This window comes from Tursiops truncatus, chromosome 4 (assembly GCF_011762595.2).
Source record: "Tursiops truncatus isolate mTurTru1 chromosome 4, mTurTru1.mat.Y, whole genome shotgun sequence".
In the NCBI taxonomy this organism is placed as follows: domain Eukaryota; kingdom Metazoa; phylum Chordata; class Mammalia; order Artiodactyla; family Delphinidae; genus Tursiops; species Tursiops truncatus.
The window spans coordinates 49560514-49581328 of record NC_047037.1 but is presented as its reverse complement, the minus strand read 5'-3'; the positions used below and the strand labels follow the sequence as shown (position 1 = coordinate 49581328).

Sequence of the window (20815 nt, the reverse complement as noted above, 5' to 3'; positions counted from 1 at the left end):
TGAGCCTGCACGTCCAGAGCCTGTGCTCCGCAATGGGAGAGGCCACAGCAGTGAGAGGCCTGCGTACCGCCAAAAAAAAAAGAGGGGAATGAGAGGATAAGCAAAAGAACAATCACACAGCACATGCATGGAGGCCTGACCGGTATGGTACGTTTAGAATTCCAATGTGCTAGAGAATTCCAGTGTGGCCGTAATGGCATTAAGCATGCAACAGAGGGGTAAAGGTGAGACCACAGAGGCAGGCCGTGCCCACCTCAGAAAAGCCGTTGTTTGCCCCTCTTGGAAGTCTGGACTTTATCCTGTGAGCAGAGTTTTCCAGTAGGAAAGCAACATTATTAAGATAACTCTGTTAGTAGCGAGAAACTCAAACTGAGATGGGAGATACCGAACACATAGACACCAGCAAAGATATTAGTGAAACATCCACCTGTGACATAATTCAGGGGTTACACTGTTCTAAGAGTTTTCAAAACTAACCGATGGTTTAACCTTTAAATATGACCATCCAGATCACAGGGTTTGCTGCTGAAGAGTTCTGCCCTCCCTCTCTATGAACGCTGGGGCATCTCGGATTGCAGAGGTGTAGCAGTGTATGGCTCTCCCAGACATACTTACTTAATTTTTCCTACTTCCTGTCACTCTCTCTAATTCTATTATCCAACTGTGATTCTGTCATTTCCATTTCCACCCCTCCTATCACTGACAACTGATAGGCCTTCACAGTCTGTCCCTCTCTTGAGTCTCCACCTTTTCCTAGACCTTTTCTGTCCCTTATTTCTTCTCTCTGGTTTCTTGCTCTAAAAAGCTAACCCCCAAAGCACTCAGCAGCCAACCTACCAGTCTTTTCCTTTACTTGTAGTCAACTCATCAGTCCAACAGGGGACTATGTTGTCCACCTACTATGCTGTGGGTTGGTTTGCTGATCAAAAGAAAAGGAGGACTAACAGTAGGATTATTGGGAAACAAATATAATTATGAGTCAAAAGAGAATCTTTACTTATTTCCAAGGGTCCCAAGTTAATCATATTCCCAAAACATCTACTTTCTGATTCCGAGGTAATCCCATTTCAGACTAGTTAATTCATTTTTTATATCTTTAAGTTATAGTTTGCCTTTTAGCATATCATACATCCACAAAAAAAGTTTGAAAAAATAATTTAAGGACTCAGAATTGCAGGTAAGAAAACAGCACAACCTACAACTTAATCATTAAATTTAAGATGAATCTTAACTACTTTTTAAGATTTTAAAAAATAAGTACATAATAGCACATATTTCTTCTACATGTTTGTCTTCCTGCCACACTATATGTTGCGGTAAAATTAGATGGCGTTCCGGCCAGAGGTCTCTTCTAAGTAACATCATATAGAGTATGTAAATACTGAGTAATTAAGTCACTTTGTGCTAATCTCATTTTACTTGCAATTCTTTTTTAACTAACAGTTTAAAAAATCAACTAAGATACCAAAGATACACAGTGAGAAGAGCAAATCAGACACATCACGGTTAAGTCCTGGCTCTGCCAGACAGGGCACTTAACCTTTCTAACCCTGCACTTCCTCCTCTGAAAAGAGAGATAAACACCTACCTTCTGTGTGTGTTCTGAGGAAGAGAGCAACCCCAGTGCAGCCCTGGTAGAAGGCCTTATACGTAGTATGTGCTCAGTAAGTAATTGTTATTAATATTTCTTTTTCTTCAAATTTCTACCAGTGACAAGTCTCTCAGTTAAGGAAAAACATGGCCTCTAATAAAGTCTAAAGAAAAAATTTTACCAAAACTACCAAGTTTCATGTTCTCAATAAAATCTAAAACCAGCCAATTCTCACCTCTGAGCAGATTTTCTGTTTGAGAAACATTCTGGCTTTCCTTAAAGGATCACCTCCCAACTCATTCACATTCTGGTGTCTGTTCACCTTCCGTGGATCCCGGCAACAATAGTGACTTTGGAATCCATTCACAGAAGTTCTGAAATCTAAGCCCTTTACATCCACAGAATGGTTTGAATTACTTGGAACCACTTCTAATTAAGATTATCATAAAGAAAGTCAGCAATAAAATGTAACAAAATAACACCACGGTATGTGGAGATTTCCTATCAAGCACCCAGAACTCCAGAAGAGGATCCTTTTCTGACCTATAAACTGCCTTCTCAAAGCATACAGGAAGAATTAAACCTGGCCAGATTCTCTAAGAAGCATCAGGCAACTGCCTTTTAAAACACTTAAGCAACTAGTTTGAAAAGTTATCCACCATTCAATCCAGGAAAACGTAATTATACAGCTGGATATTTAAGACCATTAAAAAATTTAAAGAAACTATCCAGATTGAAGATTTCAAAGCAAACAGACTGAAAGCGCTCTTCAAAAATGTAGTACTTTAAGATTTTCCTTTCTAGATTTTAGTACCAGAGCATTGTAAGCAGCTGTTGGAAAGCCTGATGCACTTACACTCAGTCTTGGAAGAAGGACATCCCTGAGTGCATCACATACAGACTTGCACAAATGAACAGATTATTCCGATTCTTCCCTCATCCCGCACCAAGTCCAAATTCAGTACTGACACTAGGCTCTGCAGACAGCAAAGGAAAAATGTGACAACAATTTTCCAGCCAGCCCCTCCCTCCTCCTCGCACGCCCTCAGCACACACAAGCACACAGCAGATTCTATGCACGTCTCTAACTCGGGCCAGTTTATGCACCATGACATCAGTGCAGTACAATGAGCCAAGTTTAAACTCCATCTGGGACAAATAATGTCCAGGCACACTGTGACTTCTTTTGTTTATATACACTGACTAAATATGTCTTGGTGGTAAATGAACTTAAGATTTATTTCCCAAGGCCTCCAAACAATATTCTGCACCCTTGAAGCACCTCCCTGCTTCCAGTTCTCTTTCCAAGGCTACTCGTAAGTGATCTTTAACAGAACACATGATTTTGAAACATATAATTAGCATCTTGAGGAGAGTCAAAGTCCAAGCAGCCCTTCATCAATCTAAAACAAAGAAAATGAGGCACTCACTAGCAAAGGGGTGTGGCCTCATGGCACAAATACTGCACGACACCTAATTTTGTATTCCCCCCCGAGAACAGGAATGAGCACAGGTGAGACACTTCGGAAACGCTCGTGGAATTATTTCTCTTCGATGGATAAACTTAGATTTTTTTTTTTTTTGGCATTACTTAAGAGAAATAATTATAAATTCAGAAAGGAAAAACAAATCTAATAGGTTCAAGTCTTACAATTAAGATTTCTTAAAACACAAAAACTGTGCCTCTGGGGCACAATTTTTGAATGGAAATGAAAGGTGGGGTTTGGGAGGAAACGAAGGCAGACAAAAGGCCCTCTCCTTACCCCCAGACTCCCAAGGACGAGGAACCCCTGATGCCCTTCTCTAGTCACCACCATCTCTCAGCAGCTGCTGGCCCCAAAGGGAACTGCCCCCCTGCGCCTAACCTCAGGAAAAGAACCATTCCCTAGGGAAAGAAAGGGAGCTACTCTGATGGCCTGGGCCTGAAACCCAACCTCTCCTCCAAACTCAGCCAGTGCCTCGAGGCTTCAGACACGGTCACCACAGCTTGGTCCACAATTCTGAGAAGCTGCAGAGCCAGAATCGCTGCCGTCTTCCAGAGTTGATATGAAGATCATATAAGGTAACAGCAGGAATACTCTTCTTTGTAAACTTTACAATTTACTACTGTGCAAAACCCAGTCCCATGTCTCTCCTGACTGTTTACCTGAACAAAACAATTGATATATGCCTAATCCAAGCAACTCCACCCTTCCTGGAAGGTAGGACATAAGTGGATTCAAATCCCAGTCCTGTGATTACCAGCTGTAAAGTACTTAACCTTTCTCACCCGTGATTCTGTCTGTAAAAATGATCACTACCTTACAAGGCGTATGTTCACAGGAAGGAATGATGTAAAGAAGTGCTTAGTACCATTCTTAGCATATCATAAGCCCTCAAATAGTTACTATTCATTCCTTCCACCACACAGGGAACAAAGAAATGAAAATGTCAAATAAAAGCCATTCTTGGGGACTTCCCTGGCAGTCCAGTGGTTGGGACTCGCCGTAGCCTAGATTCAGTCCCTGGTCAAGGAACTAAGATCTGCAAGCCGTGAGGTACAGCCAAAAAGAGAGAGAGAGAGAGAGAAAAAAAAGCCATTCTTTCCAATAATTTAACAAATAACCACTCAGCTAAAAGTCGAGCATAAAATTGAGATTAAAAGCCTTCTGGTGATTAGCAAGCTTAAAAAGTAACTTTTTAAAAATTTTGGTTGTGTTGGGTCTTCGTTGCTGCGCGCAGGCCTTCTCTAGTTGTGGCGAGTGGGGGCTACTCTTCGTTGTAGAGCACGGGCTCTAGGCATGCGGGTTTCAGTAGTTGTGGCTCGCGGGTTCTAGAGCACAGGCTCAGTAGTTGCAGTGCACGGGCCCAGTTGCTCTGCGGCATGTGGGAACTTCCCAGACCAGGGATCAAACCCATGTCCCCTGCACTGGCAGGCGGATTCTTAACCACTGTGCCACCAGGGAAGTCCAAAAGTAACATTTAAGTTTGAGGCAAATGCCAAAAATTAGGTTAGACACTTGGCATTCTTTCAATGCCCCCAAAATCTGACCTTTAATATATCATTTACATTGTTACGACACTAGAATCTCTGGAATATTACAAAACATTTTAGCCTACACTTCCCCCGTGATTTTAGAATAACTTAGAAAATGAGCCACTGCCTCCCTCCAAAGAAATAGCATACACCAGTTGTGATGTCTATCTTCAAGTCTCTTTAATGGAGGCTTCTTTAAAGTTCCAAGGCAACTTGAAGCAGCACGGTGTGGAGAGGCAGTCAATAAAAAGTGGGAAGATGCTCAGGGCCTTACCTGGAGTAACCACTTGAAAAATAAGAAAACAAGATAAGAGAAAGTCTGAGAAGTAAACAGGATGTGAACACCCATCTATTAAAGGATTATGTGCTCTATCACCCAACTCCATCCTCAACTGATTCCCTGGGTCTTTAAAACAGATATTATTCACACACAGGGTATATATAAGCCTAAGGTCTGATTTCTCAATGCAAACCTTATAAGAAAAATACAGATGCCATTCCTCTGTAATTCATATAATATATATTTGTATTTAAATTACACTTATTTTCAGTCATGACTGAAGTCACCAAATAAATGATAAAGAAACAGCCATTCTATAAGGATGCTTTTTATATAGCCTTTTGCCAAAGTGATGAGAATTAAGATGAGTTATAAATAGATGCATGCTGCCAATGCAAAACAGGTCAGAAAAGATAAATGAGCTGCAAAACTCTGGCCAAGTTAGCTACCAAACAACATCACTAACTAAAGCACATGCTTCAATGTGTCACAGTTTCCCTCATGAACTAGAAGGACAACTCAATATTCCAATATACGTAAAGACCAAAGAAACTTCTATCCAAGTAACATGCCTCAGTGTGGAATTTTTCTAACTACTTAGAAAAACACACGAGTATTTTAACGACTCCTTCTAAAAATTAGAAGTTATGAAACACAGCTAGATAACAACACAAGTCCATTTCTCTACACAGCTAAGGTTTAGCTCAGAAGAATTGATTTCTACTTTTTAAAAACACAAATGACCCTTGAAAAATGCAGGGCTAAGGGGCACCGACCCTCCACGCAGTCAAAAATCCATCTGTAACTTATAGTCAGCCCTCTGCATTAGCAGGTCCTTGGTATCCTCAGTTGCACATCTGTGGACTCAACCAATGGTGGATGGTAGAGTTCTATAATACTTACTACTGAAAAATATAAGTTAAGTGTAGAAGTGGACCTGCGCGGTCAAATCCATGTTGTTCAAGGGTCAACTGTAATAGGAATGGACACCCTTTGCTGATATAAATACTCTCTAGTCAACCTGCCCCCCAAAATTAGTCCAAGTACCCCCAACTTTCTGCTATCTCCACTTAACTAGTTGCCTAGTTATTTGCAAAGCAGAAACACTTGGCAAAGTAATTCTGTAAATGCAGACTGTCCATTTTATCCAAATGCACATCCACTATACCGCAAGGGGCAGGGAATGGGCAATAAAGAATGGATCCAGGTCAAATATTCTAGTTAATGGTTGTACTAAACACATGCTGCACATAAAACAGATTTCCTCTCAGCAATGATCTATCTGATGGTCACCTGCTAAAGAAAAAGGCCCAGGGCTGAGAAGCAATACCAGTGTAGGCATGAACACTAAAGTGGCACTGAACTGTTTCTTCTGGAGGTCCACCACAGTTCAGCTTCAATTTAGTGTAACAGCAGAGCTGGCTGGAAAATCACTAGGCCGCTTCAGCAGCGGGCTCCTCATCAGGCTGTTTATTTTTTGCATCTGCATTTGGAACTTAGAGATTAATGTTACTAATTTTATGCAGCTTGCTCACTACTATCCTGTTTGGGATGTAACATATCTAACTGCTATATAGTCATATTTTTAAGTCAATCATCTGGACAAAAAAAAAAAATAGGGTCTGCCAACATGAAAACAATTATGTATAAGTAAAACACATGTCTTAACACATTCTGGATGGAGAATAGTCCCATCTTTTCTTCCTGTGTGCGTGTGTGTGCATATATATTATTTTTACTGCACTATAAGACACATCAGTGGCTATCATACCACATTCAAGAGGACAAATACACATTTTCCAAAAAAGAAAAAAATTAAGAGTTCAAGATTGGAAATCTACTATCGAATTTAATCTTATTCAAAGAGAAAGTCAATATAGAAATGACTTAAATAAAAATGTCTCGTCTAGGTAGTACCAGGGAAATTTTACTGAAATAGAATTTTAAAATTCTGTTTCAATAAGTACCTAATGAAAACTCAATTCTTGGAGACTGTAAAAAAGATTGTAAACACAAGTATTTGCATCTCTATCCCCTGGAACGCTGATACCTTGCATCTCTCTTTAATGTCCCCTAACTAGTGTGTAAACAGGAAAACCAAGGCGCCTGGTCTTTTCTCCTGCCCTTGTTACGCTTTGAGGAGTGCTCAGTGTGGCACTGATTGGGGATTCAAATACTGTTCACTGAAAAGCAGAGGCCAAAACAACCAATACTTGGGTCCTAAATTGTAAGACATATAATTGAAAACCTTCTACAAAGCTATACGAACCATAGCCCACACTAGTTCATTTTACAAGTCATTAAGTAGAAAAGTAAGAGGCTTAAAATCACTTTATCAGTATGATACACAATGAATGTGTCTGAAAAATCTTAAATATTTTTGCTATATTTAAAACCCAGTATGTGTAAGCACAAGAAGAAATTTCAAAAGTAAAAAAAGTTAACAATTCCCAGGTTGCAAGTTCAGATGACCACAGAGCCCAGGCAGGTCTGGAAATGGAGTGAAGCGGACAGGGTGGGGCCTGAGGACGACACTCCCCATCCAAACCGGGCAGCTGCTACTTTGTGCCGGTCAACTGCTGCCAGCCCAGTTATCAGATCTTCTGGGTTTTCAACATAAACAGAAAGATCCAGAATTTTGTGTCAATCTTCCCGTTTTTAAAGGTTGGCACCTAATTATTTTTTGTTAACTATAAAGACTTTTTTTTTTAATGCCTATATGACAAATGCAATAGGTAGCCAGTTTTCAGGCCCTGGTTTAGATGAATTAGATTTGTTCATTTCATTTATCCTTCATCCACTCTGAAGGACTTACTGAATGCTACCCTCAGACACCAGGCACAGCATGAACAAGAGACACATAGCCCCTGCTCCCCTGGAGTTCAGAGTGCAACCAGACAGTCAAACATTGCAATAAGTTGAAAACAATCATAATGTGAAAACCACCATAGCGTTTTAAATTGCTGTTATTTTGCAGTGCAACCTTGCCACGCCTGTGTTTTTCCTTAATCCTCTCCTTTTTGAAGGCAGCTCCCATTTGAAGGATACTGACTGCATCTTGTACCTTATTATTATTGCCTTTGGCTAATTAAATTCTGAAGTGTCTCTCAACCCAGACAGCTCAGAGCTGTCATAATTATATGTCATGTGTCATAATTATTGTGGGTGCCACATATAACACCACCCTCTGCATGGCATCAACATTTTCCTTTATGAGACAGAGATTATGCATAGGCTATGCCTTTTCAGAAGGCTTTGTAGGGAGTAGAATTGGCAAACCTAAGGCAGAGAGGATTGTAATATCAAACCACAGACCTGCATAAACTCACTCCACTTTTTTACAGTTAAAAGGAAGCCCTCAGAAACGGGGCTGGCTGCCTGTGCTGCTGGAGAGCAGCTTTGGTGAAGGATCTGCACTTCTGCAGAATCGGTAATTATGAGGAAGAGACATCAAGAGGCCACGGGTGGGGCTTCCCTGGTGGTGCAGTGGTTAAGAATCTGCCTGCCAACGCAGAAGACACAGGTTCGAGCCCTGGTCTGGGAGGATCCCACATGCCGCGGAGCAACTAAGCCCGTGCGCCACAACTACTGAGCCTGCGCGCTAGGGGCCGCGAGCCACAACTACTGAGCCGGCGCCCCTAGAGCCCGTGCTCCACAACGAGAGAAGCCACTGCAATGAGAAGCCCGCGCACTGCAACGAAGAGTAGCCCCCGCTCACTGCAACTAGAGAAAGCCTGCGTGCAACAACAAAGACCCAACGCAGCCAAAAATAAAAATAAATAGATTTATAAAAAAGAGGCCACGGGTGGGTCGCCAGGCTGGATGCATCACAGGACAGACAGATTCTCTAGAAAGAATACTAAAGAGCAAAGTTTCCAGAAAAGAGATTTAGATACGGTCTGCTTGGGGTGCCACTAACATTAGCTCCTCATTGACTATACTATCCCTACACAGTATTTACATTTCATAAAACCAAAACTGATTATATGATATGCAAAGCTTGAATAACTTCCAGCAAGGTCTCGGTTCAGGCTCAGCCTCCCCATAGACACCTTTCCCTGCCTGGTCTGTTTTCCTGCCCGCCTATCCTGCTCCCTGATCCACCCCTCCTCTGCGCTCCCAAGGCACTGATAAACTCCAAGCACTTCTCCTGTGGTTCTACACGTGTGTAAATACAGCCTTTTTTTCTTTTTTTTGGTAAACCACACTTTGCTCCCTAACTACACTGCTCATTCCTTTAGGGCAAAAACAGTGTCTTACTCAGGTCTGTGTCACCAACACCTAATACAGTCCTGCACAGAAGACGTATGACAAATGCTTATTAAAATGAACAAATCTATTATTCAGTCACTCCTTAATTCAGTCATAAATCTTATCCTCTCACTCCTTCTTTCCACCCCAGTCTCAAAGAAGAGAGCTGACAATCTTGACACAACAGGCCTTATAAGTTTGAGTAGTAGAGAGAACGCAGACAGCAGTTTGCAATAATAATTTTCTTTAAATATTTGCACAAGTTACACATTTCTCATATATTGTGATGTTCAAGAGTCTGACCAAAACTGAGCTTCCCCATACTTGGTTTCCCAAACCCAACATTTGACCAGCCTAACTTTTTCTACTTTCTAGCTCAAGCCCCAGCTTCTAAATAGGATTCTATCATAAAAGGAGATGTTATCTAATATTATTCAGCAATGATATTTTAACAGCAAGTCCCATTCTCATTTGAATATCCTTCTTTTTCCTGGGCAAGGTTCCTAAGAGCCGTTTATTCATTTTTCTACACTATACTGATTGTAAACCTCTTTCTGGCTCCCCCTGACACAGTGGCCGTCAGTATGCTTGAAGAGCAAACCTGTGTGGTGAGAGGATTTGAACTACTGAATGCAAGAAGGGAGCCATCAGGGGAAAAGTTATTAAGAAGATATCAACCAGAACAGAAAAGGTCACTGGATTAGCAGGAGAAGTACATTTGCTGTAAAAGACATGCTGATGACGAGCACCATCTGAACGTGGAAAGTTTTAATGTGTTTAATGTGCTGTCTGGAAATGTGTACTCAAACGAATGATCCAGGAAAACTCTGGCTGTGTATTCTGTCTAGGGAAACAAAGGCTTTCAGAAAGAAGAAACAAAAGGGGAAAAAAAACCCTCACTCCCAATAAAATGACGTGCTAAATGCTGATCAACTGAAACGGGCTAAAGTTAAGACAACTGGACACAACTGAGGTAACTTTAACCTCCTGTCTTCCAGGCTATCCCAGAAACAGTTTTCTGTTTACATTTAAGAAGATCCACTTCCTGAAGAAGAGGCATTAAGAATACTCATTAGCAATTAATATTCAGGAAGCTTAAAAGAAAAAAGAAAAGACACAAGAAATAAAAAATGACAAAACATTTGCTAGGTGCTCTCTGTGTGCTAAATGCTAGGCAGAACAAAGAGGCGCCTAACTCTCTCCCCACCCCACTGACCTAATGAATACATATGTGAGAAGTGTCACTAAGAATATAAAGTGGCATACCACCGTCGTGTAGGTTATAAGTGTCACAGATTAAATTAGCAAATCAGTAAATTCTAGGTGAACACTCTGCTCTTAGCCTAATAGTTTCTTTAACTGGTGGCTGCTCTAATTCCTCTTCAGAGATTACTGAAATATTAAACCAATAGAACAAGTTGGAAATGCTTACTCTTTCATGCTCAAAACTAGCTGCTACTTCTTAAAATCTCTAAGATGTGCTAAAAGTACTTAACGAAGATAGTTAAATTAATACACCATTAGGTTCTAAAATGTTTCAGAACATTAGGTTCTGAAATGTAATGTATGAAATGCCAATATTTTGATTACTGAAGGGCATTCACTGTAATTTATACAGCCACACACAAAAGCTCAGGTGGAAACATGACTTTTATAACTCAAGAATAGTATGTGGTTAGGCATATTAAGGTAAGCAAACTTTATTTAGCTATGTTGATCTATTTAAAGGTAGAAGAAATTATAGTGAGAGAAGCAGAAGTACTTTATTTAGAAAACTATAGTTAAAAAGAAAGCCGTTCAATTTCCCTCCTAGGTATACATGAGAGAAATGAAAACACACAACACAAAAACCACACAAACATTCACAGTAGCATTGTTCATAATAGCCAAAAAGAGCAGAAACAATCCAAATGTCCATCAACTGATGAATGGATAAATAAAATGGAGTAGTATTCATACACTAGAATATTATTTGGCAATAAAAAAGGTATGAAGTACAAGCATACCTCGTTTTATTGAGCTTTTCTGCTTTATTGTGCTTTGCAGGTAATTGTGTGTTTTACAAATTGGTTTAACATGGCAACTCTGAGTGGAGTAAGTCTATCAGTGCCATTTTTCCAATAGTATTTGCTCACTTCCTATCTCTGTGTCACATTTTGGTAGTGCTTGCAAAATTTCAAACTTTTTCATTATTATTATATTTGTTATGGTGATCTGCAATCAGTGATCTTTGATGTTACTATTACAAAAAGATTACGACTCACCGTAGGCTCAGATGGTTAGCATTTTTTAGCAATAAAATATTTTTAAATTAAGGTATGTACAATTTTTTAGACATGCTATTGCACACTTAAGAGACTACAGTATAGTGTAAACAGAACTTTTACATGCACTGAGAAATCAAAAAATTCACGTGACTCACTGTGTTGCAATATTCACTTTACTGTGGTGGCTTGGAACTGAACCCACTATATCTCCGAGGTATGCCTATAGTGATACATGCTACAACATGGACGAACCTTAAAAAACATTATGCTAAGTGAGAGAAGGCAGACATAAAAGACCACATATTGTATGATTTCATTTATATGAATGTCCATAATGGGCAAATTATCTACAGAGACAGAAAGTAGATGAGTGGCTGCCTAGGAATAGGGGAGAGAAGGGAATGGAGAGTGACTGCTAAAGGGTTTCTTTTCAGGGTGATAAAAATGTTCTAAGATTAATGGTAGTCTTGGTTGCACAATTCTGTGAATATAATCAATTTCGTCAAATTGTATACTTTAAGTGAATTACATGGCATGTGGATTATATCTCAATAACGCTAAGTTCCTTCTATCCACCTTGTGTATTTGTTATTGTTATTCTTGTTCATTTCTTAGTTGATAATACACTTTAAATGTTCATTCATTCATAATGAGGACAGCTTTTCATTTTAAGAAAAGAATCATCCTTTTCCTGCTACCTACATAAAATGGCAAAACAAGGTTTCAAACTTAACATGACTTCGGATAATGAAAATTAACAGTGTTTCTTATTTAGAGAGCCAGAACAGAGCAGAGAATCTTGCCAAGAACCGGTCCTAATTAAATCCAGAAGCCAACAGGACAGAAATCCGGAGGATGAAGGCTATGGGGACTGAAGAGCTTTCTCCTAACTGTGGTGGTTCTTTTGCATATATAGAAATAATTAGAATGTCCTCAGCACAGCTGCAATGTATTAAGAGTTGTAAACACATACAAGGTAAGCTTCACCTACACACTCCTAACAGAAATGCAGAGCCAGAGGGCCCCTCTCTTCAACAGTATAATTTGGGAAGTGGCTCAAGGGCCTCTCCCTTAAAACGTCACTCCAGGGGTCTGCCGGGACAGTGCCTGCAATGTCCATCATTGAAGTCAGCCCTGTGCCTCCAAATGGTCCTTGTTAAAAAGAATAAGTATTGCCTCAAGAGACAGCATAGTCAAAGCCTCCTGATCCTTTCACACAAACCCACCTGAGCAACACACCACACGTGCTCCGAGAGCAAGCAGCAAACAACAGCAGGCGCCCGGACAAGCACTCAACACTCTTGCAGTTCCTGACTCTTGGATCCGCACTCCTGGTCCTTGCTCTTTTTGGTGACGCCCCCATCCCTCCCCCTCCCCCACCTCCTCTCTGGTATTTCTCCATTATTTTGGTTTTGCTTGCCCCTTAGCCCAGGTTCCACACACAGGCCCTGGGGACTCTACCACACTTAACTCTGCCAAAACTAAATGTTAGGACCCAAAGGAAAAAGTGAAGGCTTGAGTGAATGAGGGAGACACAGAATGGGGATTCTGGGGGCAGAAAGAGGCAAAAAGAAGTGTCAGGCACATAGGCCACTGCCTCAGCAGAGCCACAGTGACAACATCAAGGCATGATACATCTTGGGCCGTTCCTGCCGAGAGGAACATTTCAAACGCACTCTGCCCAGTTAACAACTGTGCCCCACTAAGGGACATTTAGGGTTAATGCCAGTCAACAGCTTGGCCCACATAACCTAAATGCCTAAACGTCAATGCTTCTAGCACAATCAAACATATTTGCGAATTAGAGAGACTGAAACATTTCCTTCCGATGAGATCTGTTTAGAGTAAGTGTACTCTAGTCTGAGAAAGCTCGATGTTTGTGACTGCTTATAAAACATTAACAAATCTTCCCATTTCTTGGATTTATAGAAACCTTCTCAGGTGAAATCAAAATGTGATTTTATTAACCAAAATTATTAAGCAGCTTCTACTTAGGAGCTGAGGTAGATATACAGAGTAGGAAATACCACAAGGCCTTCTGAGGAAATCCAGTCTTTTCAGTCACTGGTCATTTCTGGGAGCAAAGGAGTTTACTTCTGAAGAAAAAACTGGAAAATTCTAAGGGCTCTGTATGCTGGCTTATAAAACTACAAAAGGCTACTCTATGCAAAATGAATTATAGAAATGAGGGAGAAATCAAAACACAAAAATGGTGCACAGCTACATGGATGGGTGGTCTCAGGTCTTCCAGGTACATATGCAAAATGGAACAAGGTGACAACATCTGAGAGACCTGCATTGTTTTCCAAGTTTAGTCATATTTGAATACCTTGTCCCTGCTTTTTTTTTTTTTGGCCTCACCATGAGGCATGTGGGATCTTAGTTCCCCAACCAGTGATCGAAGCCGTACCCCGTGCAGTGGAAGTGCCGAGTCTTAACCACTGGACCGCCAGGGAAGTCCCAACTTGCCCTTTTATTGTTTTAATTAGTGAAAATAAAGGAGACCAAACACCGCATCTTGAAACTATTCATGGCACTTTGAGACCTTCCCATGAGTGGCCGGAGCAGGGCAGTGGGAGGATGATGGAGAGAGGCAAGCTCTAACCGCAGAAGGTGGACTGGCCATGGTTCTGCGCTCAGATTTTATCTCAGGTGGACAGGACAGCTGTGAGCAGGGCAGCGACATGGTACGTTTATGTTTTTAGCAGACTGCTGTGTGGCAAATGCTTTCTGGTAGAGCAAAAGTAAAAGCAGCGAGACCAGTGAGAAGAATTGTCCTACCCTGGTGAGAGGTGCTGGCTTAGAGTCCAGGAGTGGTCATGGAAATGAAGTGGACATGGCAAAGTATGGTTTCAGCAATGTTCCTGAGATAAGGCCAACAGGACTTGCTGACAGACTGGAATAGAAAGATGACAAGAAACAAGTGGAGACTCTGGAGATGAAGAGTAATAGAGGCAAGGAAGCAGAGGCTCTATTTAGAGAAGCACTGCTATAAAGGGGAGCAGAGATACAAGATGGTAACTGGGAGAATGTGGAGTCAAGCGAGGGAGCTTGTTTCTGTTGGGTGGATGAGAGGTATAGCTATTTGTGCATTTAAGATAAAAGATACTACAGTAGATGGGTGGAAATGAGCCAAAAGAGAGAATCAGGAGTCAGGAAGAGAGATACTTGCATCAGTGGCAAGAAGGGAGGAAATTTGTTCAACTGACAAACATTTATTGAGCACCTATTAGATATTCTTTGTTCTTAAGAGGTTCACAGTCTAATGCAGGAGAAAGTAATATATATAAACTACTAAGCAGCAAAGCAATATCCAACAGAGGTATATACAAAGTATTAATGTACTATGATGGATAAAGAGTGTTAATGTACTATGACAGATGGGGGTGGGGAAGAGCAACACACTGACATCAAATAAATGGCCAATTAACTTTTCTGAATTAATATATTTTGCGTAAATATTTTTCAAGCAATTGTTCCCAATTCTACTTTTGATAAAACGAAGTCTTCTACTTTTGTGCTTCTAAAGAGCTACACAAGTATAAAAAATGGCATTTATTTAGTACAAGACTGAGGGAACCCAGTTTTAGTTGTCAATTAAAAATTTAAATAATGTTATCAGAGACAATACTTGTCTCTAATAATTTTTAAAGTTTTACTTACCATTTAAATTTTCTCCCAAGTGCTACAGGAATGAGCTCAGGAATAACTTTTCAACTCTGTAATGTTAAGTAACTAGTGGCAAAGGAGTTTTTACAGAAAACAAGTACCATCATTTTCTCGGCAGCAGGCTCTACATTTGGAAGGACTGCTCCAGGAGCCAGGGTGGGTTCACACAGACCTGTGCCTCTTGTCGGGGTCAGTCACCCCCTGTGTGAGATGAAAACCTGATCCACCCTCTGGGCAATCCTGCTCGGGCCATCCTGCTCTGACCAATCAGGCAAACCAGTCAAGCACAATATATGACATAAGCAAACAGTATTTTATTCCAAAGACTTGTACGTATTTTCAAAATGATTCATTTCAAAAATCAGACATTTGTTTTTGATGCTTCAAGAATACCAACTGGATTAGGTAAAGTTTGCTGTTCTCAAAAACTACAACTTCTGATATTTTAAATCATATAGTAATTCTACAACAAAAACACTTGACCTCTAGAGAACTACAAAGGTTCAAAATCACAGATCTTGAATCTCAAAATAAAACAATTTCCGGGTTAGCAGACTTCCCTGGCGGTCCTGTGGTTAAGACTTCACCTTCCAAGGCAGGGGGCGTGGGGTTCAATCCCCGGTTGGGGAGCTATGACCCCCACATGCCTTTTAGCCAAAAAACCAAAACAGAAAACAGAAGGAGTATTGTAACAAATTCAATAAAGACTTTAAAAATGGTCCACATCAAAAAAAAATCTTAAAAATATAAAAACAATTTCTGGGTTAACGTTTCCCACTTAGACAAGTTGACTTAAATTTCCTTCTTACTGCACCTACCTGCTGAGCTGCATCTCCATTCACCAAGTGAGGCATCATGGCTACCTCTCCGTTCAGCAATGGTGGCAGTTCCAGAGGGATCTGGTCGGTCATCATCATTGTGACATACATTCATGGAGAATTTCCCTCAACTGGCTTCCTGCAAGAAAATCACCATTTTTTTTGAAAAGGATTCAAGACCAAAAAAATTCACCTGTAACAAGTCAGCAATTTAAGTGCACCGTCATGAGGTCAGACGAAACTCAAATTCTTCTAATCACAGTACTGTATTAAAAGGGGTGAAGCAAAACCCAGGAAACAGCCTGAATTAGGAGACCACAAACCTGAATCTCTACGCAGCCAAGTGAACACAACCTCTAGTTCCTCAATTTCATTGTTTAGCTATAAATTTTAAAAACTTATGAATAATAGTAAGTCCCCTAACCCCAGGGATCTTCCTCAGAATAAAATGAGGTAACAATTTGAGAGGCTAAAAGTGTCAAACGAACACTGACCATATCATTATCTTTAAGGTAATTACAGAAAATAAGGCCAAAGAGAATGAGCTATAAGAAAAGTTTTCCTCAAAAAAAAAAAGCTGTTAACAAAGCAAGTAAACAAAGGTTAACTGCCTACACTGCAGTTGTTGCGATTTCTGACCTTGCCATTAAATTGGTAATTAATCATGTTCTAATTATTTCTCTCCCGTCACCTCCTTGAATTGGATTTAACCTGCTGCATATTTACAGCTTTATCACGGCCGAATGTCTTGAGTTTTCCTGTATCTGACAGTACCCGTGGCACCTTGTACGGAATAAGGCTTAACGGCACCTTCCATTGTTTCCACAGAATAAATGGTTGTCATACAGGTATTCAAAACAACGCCAAGCCCACTTTCATTCCGTAATGGTACTTGCCCCCAACATCTAGCTTTTCAATATAACAGCAGGAAAACAATGAATTCCTATTCAGAATTATAATGTTCCTTAAGAAGTATTTACGTATCCTTCAATCGTGCCTAAAACGTTTTGTCACAAAAAGTTTAACAGCATGGACAAAGAAGAATAAACAAACACACAGGCACACTATTTTAAGTCAGTCCAGAAAGAGACTGCCATGTGGTTCATTTTAAAATTTTTCTCATTCATAATAAAGTCCCCCAAAATTTCAAATTCAAGGGGATTTGGTAAATGAATCCTTTAATACTCAATATCCAAATCAGGCAAAACAGTGGGGCAAATCCTTTAATGATTATCTCTAATTTGTCTCAGGTGTGACAAATAAAATATTTCTTCTCATTCTGAATGTTAAATATATCTCCCTCCCCCAAATCCCATCCAAAAGATACTCCTTCCCTGGAAGTATCAAATGATGCATAAAAGCCACCCAAGAGATTATAAACTTTATTTTAAATCGGTAAAATTTTACACTATTCATTATAACCCCATTTGGAGAAACTAATTATTTTAAGCGCCAAACAACAAAGTCTTGTTCCAACTAGGGAAGCACATTCTATAATAACAGGTCTTATAATGCAGTGTTAACAGTATCATCATGCTGTTTTATGAGGCAATTACTCAGTTCCTAAGCAAATAAAAGTACAAAACTCAAAGCCCAGTAGTTTATCCTAATGTAGGAAACAGATTCTTCCACAACAGAATTAACCAAGATAACTGACACTATCATGACATCAACTGTTTGATTTTGAGTAGTACTACTAATGGAGTACTAATGTCCATTTCAGTTTTATTTCAAATATACTTAATCCTACTAGTGCATGAAGAAAGAATGGCTAGTTTTCCTCAGGTTGATATTACACAGGCCTATTTCTTAAGCGTAATGTTTTATTTAATGTTTCTTCAACGTGCAGGTTGGATAACCAGGGTACTAATTTACATTAAGGGTCTGAGGATAAAGCATCTGGGAGAAAGAAGCACTCCACACTCACTTCCACCTTTTCCTCACCCCTCCGCAGGGAAGCGCCCCAAGGCACTTGCTGGTAAGGTTATGGAGGTTGTGGCTCCGTCCTCTCCCCTCTCCTCTGCTAAAGTAGTGAGCACCAAAGCCCTCTCCCACTGGGGGACAGTCCTGGTCATCTCACAGACAAGCATAAGGATAGAACCTGCTCTTTTTTCATCCTGTGCACGCAGGTACTGGTAGGAGGACAGAATTGTGATCTAGTATAAAATTTAGCCGTTCCTGGCCACCCATCCCTAATACCAAAGAATGTCTCAACTCCCAACATTATGTCTAACACTGACAATTCCAATTTAAGAAACCTTCTGGTTGGCATCGTAATAAACAATGGGACTTGCTATCATCAAAACACAGCAATCCAGCCCCACTAGCTGGCACTCTTAAGCACAGGTGTCAAGTCCAAACTGGGCAGTTAAACTCCAGGTTCTGCAAGTGTGGGATAAAAGGACAGAGCCCCTCCCCGGTTCCATGAAAGGCTTATAAATCTACGATGAGGGAGGGTGGGAGCCAACAGAGAGCTGCAAAAACCCCCAAAGAAACCAAGTCCACTGGCACAAAGAGATAATTGTACTTGCTTTTGAAAATTGTACAGGCAACTTTGGGCAATGCAGCTATTCGATACAGAGAAAGATGCCTGAATCCTGTATTTCTTTTCTACTGGATGATGGATTATTCACCTCACAGATGTGCAGTAGTTGTTGCAGATTACTGAGAGGGGAACAAGGGAGGGGAAGACGGGGAACTGTGTATAAAAAAATCAACTCAGCATACAGTGGGAACATATAAACGTCGTACACTCCTAGTGCCTCAACTCAACCATGCAACAACTGTACCTTTAATCATGGACAAAAATGGAAGAATAAAATGAAGCCACAGGGCTTCCCTGGTGGCACAGTGGTTGAGAGTCCGCCTGCCGATGCAGGGGACACGGGTTCGTGCCCCGGTCCGGGAAGATCCCACATGCCACGGAGCGGCTGGGCCCGTGAGCCATGGCCGCTGAGCCTGCGCGTCCGGAGCCTGTGCTCCGCAACGGGAGAGCCCACAACAGTGAGAGGCCCGCGTACCGCAAGAAACAAAAACAAAAACAAATAAAATGAAGCCACAGAGGCACACTGCTCATAAGCAAAGTTGTTAACCCTCTTTACCGTAGGCCACCAGCTTGCTAAAATCCAAGGCCCACTTTCTAATGCCCAAGAGTTTCACCAAAGGTAAACCAGACTTTATTCTGCCTGCAATACAAGGTAAGAGACTGATCTAGAAGGGGTGGTTCACGCAGCCAACAATGTTTAAAACCCCATTTCTACACTCCATGCACATACACAGGATATGTTCATTTGCCTGGAATTCAAGGGACATGTAGAAAAAGCAATAAGTTACCGCTAGGCAAGATAATGCCCAGCTACTTTAACAAAGCAATTGCCTGCCAACCGGTCCTTAAATTATCATAGAACACCAACAATTTAGTGCCGTGGACTGGGACAAGAGAAAAGGCAGAAGGAAGAATTATAAAAGAATGAAAACCATAGATGCAAAACATAAAACAGGGTACAAAGTAGTATTTACTATGGTTATTACCATATTTTTGGTTATTCCCTAGTGATGGGGATGGGAGTCGGGTAGCAGGAGGTAATGACTTTTCCAAATACAAATGGAATGTCAAATGTTCAAGTTGGAAATTGGGAAAACCACTCAGCCCTAACCATTGACAGTTGAAGAAGGTTAAGTCAGGCCAAGATACTTGGGAAGGCTTGCCATGCAGCAATCATTTAATGGTGACAGCTCCCCCCAAAGTGAGTCTCCTCTATTTTGGCCGATAACCCAGACAAAACTCAACTTAAACACCTTAAGAGGTGCTTAAGCCTCAGCACCACTGTCTTGAGGAGACCTGGAGAATGTGACATGCCTAAGAAAGCTGACCGAACTTGAACTTTTCAAATGGAATTTTAAAAATGAAGCCATGAATGTGGAAGGCTTACTATTCAAACAGTTAACTTGAAGGACCGAAAATTTTATTTGCAATAATTGTGGGTGGAAATTATACATTTTCTCACTTCATGATAGGGCAGTCTGACCGTAACTTTATTTTTCCTTAGGGATGTAGGGTCATTGTTTACAATACTGTGTTCAGTCACAAGGTGATGTACTAGGGAGTTACTAAGCATTCTGACCTTACATACTCAGAGAAATTCACCCCTACTTTGAGTTCTTAGGTTTAAATTCTATGGGTTTTTTTTTCTCTCTTCCTCATTAGGCTGTACCACAAACCACACCTCCTCAAATCTCAGAAACATATCCTAAATTTGCTAAACATATCCTAAATCTTCCTTGGGCTGGGAAGCCAGGCTGTTAGTTATACACACATAGAGGAGTGGTCTCTGGGGTCTCAGAAGCTCCCCTCTGTGCCTTGCTATCAGCTCTGAGGGGAGCTGAGTGAGCCAGATGTTGATCTCTGGATAACTGAGCTGTAACTGTTTTTCGTGTCAGTCAGAAAGTCTCATGAGGAATCGCCCTGACAAAACCCTCGTCCATCCTGGTCTGGGTTCCTTCTCCCTTGGACAGATGTGTATCTGAGCTGGCCAAAGCTTTCACAGAACTCATGCATTGCATTCAAGGCTCTACCACAACCATACTGTCCTCCTCACACACAACTGAGCTCTTGCAATAAATCCATTCTTTAGACCACCACCGTTTACAGATAAAGAATAAATGTGCTGCAGAACTAATCCGACTAAACCAATAGACAATAGATGGCCTCTACTACAGTGCTTTTTTCTAATTCTCTGAACTTTTTTTTTTTTTTCACATAGATCTCCAAGGTTTCACTCCTATTCTTTTTATTCTTACCCATACTTCTATTTCAAAGAATTCGGTGACAACCACAGGCCCTCACAACCTCTCCCCCTAACCACACATCCTAACACTAAAACCACAAGTGCTTCATGCCCGGCCAGTTCTATTCTTTTGATT

At 40.8% G+C, this 20815-nt stretch overlaps 1 protein-coding gene across 8 annotated transcripts in view; it reads right to left on the bottom strand.

Moving 5' to 3' along the window:
* Positions 1–20815, bottom strand: part of FNDC3B (fibronectin type III domain containing 3B) — a 358227-nt gene that overhangs the window by 275771 nt on the left and 61641 nt on the right. For all 8 annotated transcript variants that reach the window (XM_033855478.2, XM_073803904.1, XM_019946223.3 and 5 more), the window contains exon 2: positions 15893–16031. In XM_033855478.2, coding sequence (XP_033711369.1) covers positions 15893–16003 — 111 coding nt within the window. In that variant the 5' untranslated portion in view covers positions 16004–16031. The remainder of the gene's footprint in view (positions 1–15892; positions 16032–20815) is intronic.